The 6,000-nt window shown below is 45.5% G+C and overlaps 1 protein-coding gene across 2 annotated transcripts in view; it reads left to right on the top strand.

Annotated features, from left to right (window-relative positions):
• The first annotated feature begins 1,999 nt into the window (after nucleotides 1-1,999).
• LOC122393219 (protein ecdysoneless homolog) overlaps nucleotides 2,000-6,000 on the top strand; it is a 108,330-nt gene continuing 104,329 nt past the window's right edge. For both annotated transcript variants that reach the window (XM_043389047.1, XM_043389048.1), the window contains exons 1-2: nucleotides 2,000-2,418; nucleotides 3,417-3,534. In XM_043389047.1, the coding sequence (XP_043244982.1) occupies nucleotides 2,139-2,418; nucleotides 3,417-3,534 (398 nt within the window). In that variant the 5' untranslated portion in view covers nucleotides 2,000-2,138. The remainder of the gene's footprint in view (nucleotides 2,419-3,416; nucleotides 3,535-6,000) is intronic.

Genomic DNA, 6,000 nt, shown 5'->3' with positions numbered 1-6,000 from the left:
ATTGTGACAGATGCAAAACAACCATTCACGCAATTGCTCCTTCTCGGTGGAATTGGGAGTGGAAAATTGGGCTTGAAAACTGGAGGTGAGAGTGGAAAATGATTTTCATTTGGATGTCGTTTCCCACCCACATCTACAAATTTTGGGACACTGCCTTGGATCCGCCCCTGCCGTGCTTAAAAGGATTTCTCCTCATCCAGGTGAAACCACCTACATGATTAGGATTCATTTGCCTCCATGTGTCTACCAGCTCATGTTGCTCAATTAGCTTTGAGAACGCTCTGTTTGCCCTTGGGTTGTTTTGTCTACTATAGTTGGAGTCAATGGTGTAATCTGAAACGAAATTAAAATCGCCGCCAACTATAAGATTCTCCGTAGGCAAATCCTCCAACCTCTTGGATAGCTGATCGAAAAAGGACGGGCGGTCATCATTCGGACCATATATGTTAACTATAGTATAAGTGTTTAGGAATATTTTACATATAAGAATTACATAATTGCCCTCATCACAGTATTCTTCATGAATGATGCTGTGCTGTATTCTATGCTTAAATATAATTGATGTCCCACGACTGTGACGGGTGCCGCACGAGTGATAACATTTACCGGGCCAAATGGTGTCAAAGTAAGGTATATTTGTTTGAATAGGATGCGTGTCTGTATTTACTGAACACAATTTGAAATTGATCATTTTTTTTCGGCAAGAAATTCTTAGCCAGACGCTGAAGTTGCCAAAACTCACGTGAGAGCTTCGATAATGAACTTTGAGCCAGCGTCCTTTTGAAAAAAAACGAACTATAACTCGGAAACCAATAGAGTTGCAGCGCCGCAGAAAAGCGCATTCGATAGCCCTTTTACAGACCTTTCCGGGTACTGTTCTTAGATTTGACCTCAGGTCAACGGTTTAGCCTCCAGAGGGCAAAAACCGTAAAAATAGCAGTTTTCACGAAAACTGTTTTCGGCAATAACTTTTGACACAAGAGTACCACGACATTACATTTGGCAGCATCGTGTTCCTCTCGTCGAGACGCGTCGAAAGAGCTATTTGTTGACCTTGAGAGGTCATTTTGAAAATTTGACCTCAGGTCAAGGTCATGACCTGACCGAAAAGGGTCATGTTGCATATCAGTGGATCTGTATCGTCGAGCTGAATACATCTGACGTGTTTTCGTCGCTCTAGCACGTCCTTATCAAAAGTTATAGCCCAAAAACTGCTGGTAACCGTTCGTGACCTGAGATGACCTCAGGGGCACACTGAGGAATCACAGGTGCATTTTTCCGATTCAGTGTGTCATTTACCTATGAACCGATGTTTGAGAGGGTTTTGAACAGAATTCGTCCAAAATAAGCTTATGCGCATTTCAATTTTCTTCCATTGACTTACCTATTTAAAGGTCGCAAAATTGACCTGACCCTAGGTCACCGATATCAAAATTCCGAGATATACTTTTGCACATACTGCTACTCCTATCAATGGCTGAAAGTTTCAAGGCGATCGTTCTGTCGGTGTAGCTATGACGAGGATTGCAACTTTTTCTGAGGTGAGGTCACTTGACGTGACCTGGTGACCTGACCTTTAGAGCCCTGTGTCTGAAATTTTCACATGTGTAGAAAAGATGCATGAACAGGTGGGCCAAAAACATCGGCGCGGAGCGCCACCGTTTTTGAGAAATCTGCGAAAAACCGCCGGGGGGGGGGGGGGGTCAGGGGTGTTCAAACACCCCCGTCCCGGCGCGGGTTAAGCGGATTTCCTTGGATTAAAGAACACCCCTTTAATTTAAAATGATATTAGTTTTGTTTTCCTGTGTATAATTATAAATCAAATATCAAAATACCGGAAATATACAGAAATTGAGCCCACATAAGTGCAGAGAGAAAATACATTATATGACTAGTTAAGTAATTAGTTTGTGTGTTCTTTGTCAATTTGTTTGTCTCTCTGACGCTTTTGATTCGTTTATGGCGCAGAGTTTCAGGCGCGCTCTCTCTGGCCCTCTGCTGTGTGGCCTTGCACGGTTTACATTGATATTGATGTTTATTATTTGCGTTCTGAATTGATTGGGCAGTGCTTTATTTTGATTGCTTTTTTCGTGTGATATCGTTGCATTTTGGGAAGTCGATTTGGAACTTTGGGAGCAATGGCGACTGCATCGCGTTCTACCGTGTCGGCCTGGAAACGTGACGTCGATGACAATACTGTGGAATATTTCATTTTTCCTGAACTTTCCTCCTGTTCGACCAGGGCTGAGGCTCATGAGCGACTGAAAGACTTCAAAGATAAATGCATGAGTACTGTGCAGAGTGATCTTGAGGCATACATCTGGCAGAATGAGCCATTTGCCCTTCATGTTCCTCCTGAATCTGGCTTCCAGCTGGTGCCTAGTGGCAAAGCTTGCTCAAGTGCAGAAAGTGGAAAAGGTATGAATGATGGCGAACAACCTTCTTTAGCTTAATCCAACTGTTTTTTATGCTATGAATTATAAACCATGCTTGAAACTACGCACTGTCCAACCTAAAATAGCCCATAATGCGTCAATACTATTAGAGTTGCTGCTGTCACTTACGGATTCAAAAGAGTTGTCATTAATTTTTGTATGCCATTAATAATCTGTACTTAAGCACCACCACTATCATCATCATCCCTCTCAGAAAAATTGTTCTATCCAGCTTTGAAGGGTAGGTACCTACTATGGATGTCAAACCCCTTGAGACCCCACTTTTTTGCGATAATTTTTAAATGCGTCAACTCTCGTTGACAGTATTCTGGCAATGTGTATTTCAGAACCTGCCGAAACTTTTATTACTAAGGTATTTTGACGCCAAACGATTATTAAAGGTACTTCTCATTCACTCGTAATGTTAAATTTCACGGAACGAATCTGCTGTTTGGGTAGAGGCTACGCGCTCAAGGGGCGGAGCCACGTAATGACGTCAGCGCTAAGCTCCGCCCTACCCCTCCGGCGCTCCTTGCCCGGCGACCGGTCACTCACGTCTCTCGCTCCATTCAGGCTTGATGGTGGGCGGTAGCTGGTAGCGGTAGCGGGCGCTGGTAGATGGCATTTAGAGCAGATGGCGCTGGTGGCGGGGCTCGAGTGTGGCCGAGCGCAAGCCTCTGCCCGGGCCTGAATTGACCTTAACATTACGAGTGAATGAGAAGTACCTTCCATAATCGTTTGGCGTCAAAGTACCTTAGTAATAAAAGTTTCGGCAGGTTCTGAAACATACATTGCCAGAATATTGTCAACGAAAGTTGACGCATTTAAAAATTATCGCAAAAAAGTGGGGTCTCAAGGGGTTTGACGTTCATAGTAGGTAGGTACCTTCAATGGAAAGAATTCATTCATTGTCTGATGCAGGTACTGTTTTCTTATCCCAGCAGCAAATAATTGATCACATCCATCTTTTCCACTCCACAGATGTGCTTCCTCCATTCCTGTGGGGTCGGACCTGCTACGCAGACTGTGTGGACGACGAGTGGTTCATAGTGTACCTGGTGACCCGGCTGACGAGGGAGTTTCCCGGCGCTGTGGGCAGGTGAGTCCCAATGCCAGATCATTGGGTTTTAGATAAGAGACTGTGTTTGATTCATATGCATGCTCAGCAATGATGTATGGTGATGGTGTAGGCCCAGGGCTGCGGAGTCGGAGTCGGAGTCGGAGTTGGTCGGAGTCGACAGTTGTGACCGGAGTCGGAGTCGGAGTCGGAGTCGAGTTTAGAAACCCGAGCCGGAGTCGGAGTCGGAGTCACCGAAAATCTGTCAACTCCGCAGCCCTGCTAGGTCTGCGGAGTCGGAGTCGGGAGTTGGAGTCGGTCGGAGTCGACAATTCTGCCCGGAGTCGGAGTCGGAGCTGGTTTTTGAAAGCCGGAGTCAGAGTCGGAGTCGGAGTCGCCGAAAATCCATCGACTCCGCAGCCCTGGGTGTAGCAGAAGTTGCAGTACTTACAGCTACAATTACAACAATTTATATTTATCCAATGCCCATGGCCATCTGCTATCCACTGACCCAACAATTCTGCCAATGAATAACTTCAGCAAATAAATGGGATGAGAAAATGTTGGTATGACTTGTAGCAGTGCTTGTCTCCAATGTTTGCCCCTTTCAATAGATGATTAATTGGTACCTATCTACCCAACGCAAAGCATTTGCAGGTATTTTGTGACGTTCAACCCTCTAAACTTCTTCTCTCAGCACTTGTTTTTCTGTTCAATTTTCTGGTCTTGCAGTTTGCTTTGTTATCTGACTGATCATACCATATAGGTAGTGGATATAGGCAATTATGGAGCAGGGAGAATCATTCCCTTTAAACAGGCCAGATTTAATTTTATTTTCTTGTCAGTAAGAACAGTTGCAGCTGTTTAAAGCATTCACCTATTTAGTTATACATAGTTCAAATCTTGAGGAGTCAATAGAAACAGTGTCTCCCGACTAGACACAGCATATTTCCACTGGTACAATATCAAAACATCAAGGATCCTACAGTTCAACAGTTTTGGGGCTAAAACATTAGTCTGAGTGACAAGCCATGCTATTTTTTTTGGAATAGAATTAGCTTTAGCACACATATGCAGTGCACATCTCCAATTATGCAATGTTGTAAAATGTTTAGAGTGATATGTTTTTGCCAAGCATTGCTGCAACAGTTTGCGTGCTTCAGAGTCTAGGTGTACTGGCGCTCGTACCTACTGTCTGTAGCCCACTGTTAAGTGCACTGTTACTCGTGCTGTCTGTAAGTGTACTTTCGTCTGTACCGTATGTGGGCTTACTGTTCGTAGGTTCACTATCAGTTGTACTGTCAGTAGGCATAGGCGGCGGAACGATTTGAGACAAGGGGGGGGGGGGCACCAGCTCAAGGAGCCAAACCTAGGGTACCCCCAAATCCTGTTTTTTTTCATCGGATTTAGGCCACTTATTTTTCGTCACAGCCCTGACACGATGATTTTTTTTCTATTTTTTTTTTTTACTAAACGAAAATGGCAGAACACTCCCGTATGTGTGGTTAACTTGAAGCTGATCCTCAAGTACCTATGTGTTTGTCTCTTTCTTATTCTCGTTTGATAAATTCCATTAACCCTCGCCCGACGAGGGGGGTTGATGCAACCCCCCCAAAGTTTTTCGCAAATAACGTAAAAACGGCGGCGCTACGCCAAATTTGGCATACCTTCTGGGGCAACATTTTCGCACCTTTCCTTAAAATTTGAAGTCCCAGTCATTTCAGGTCAGGTCACCAGGTCACAAAAACCGGTACAAGGTCAGGGTAAAATTGGACTAGCTTAGCGGCAACTGAATTCCAAAGTTCACTAAAATTGGTAACAAAGTATACCATTCGATGCGCACTGACGTCCTGAGTTCACTGGTGCTTTTATTTTTGCTCTATCTTTGCTAGGTAAAAAGTTATAAGCGAAAAATTTTTAACATGTTTAAGCAAAATTTTTGCATTCATACCCCCAAAACCCCCTAAATATTGACTTAGAGTCACCAAACTTTCCTAGGGGCGAGATCTCCCATGGACCCACCTACCCTGTAAATTTGTCGTTTCTAAGTGCCATAGGAGCCAATCGCAAGGGGGGTCGTACCAACCCTCCCCCCTCGCCGTCCGTGTTATGGAAAAGGCCCTCGCCTGGCGAGGGTTAATCCTACATGTATCAAATTACCAAGAAGCCATTGCAGTACTAATCAGTGGCGAATCCCAGGGGGGAGGTCACATGGGTCATGACTTTGGGCCTGGGGTCACCACATGCCTGCCAGGACCACCACAGGCCTGACAGCCGACAGGGGCACCACAGGCCCGCCAGGGGTACCACAGGCCTAGCAGGGGCACCACGGGCCTGTCAGTGGCACCACAGGCCTGTCAGGAGCACCATCGGCCTAGCAAAAGCACTACAGGTCTTCCAGGGGCACCACAGACCTGCCAGGGGCACCAGAGGCCTGCCAGGGGTACTATCGGTTTCGCAGGGGAACCACCAGTCTCGCAAGGGCACCATGGGCCTGTCAAGGGCACC

The sequence above is a fragment of the Amphibalanus amphitrite genome, unplaced genomic scaffold, assembly GCF_019059575.1.
Source record: "Amphibalanus amphitrite isolate SeventyFive unplaced genomic scaffold, NRLGWU_Aamphi_draft 000524F_arrow, whole genome shotgun sequence".
Classification (NCBI taxonomy): Eukaryota; Metazoa; Arthropoda; class Thecostraca; order Balanomorpha; family Balanidae; genus Amphibalanus; species Amphibalanus amphitrite.
This window is presented reverse-complemented; position numbering and strand designations above follow the sequence as displayed.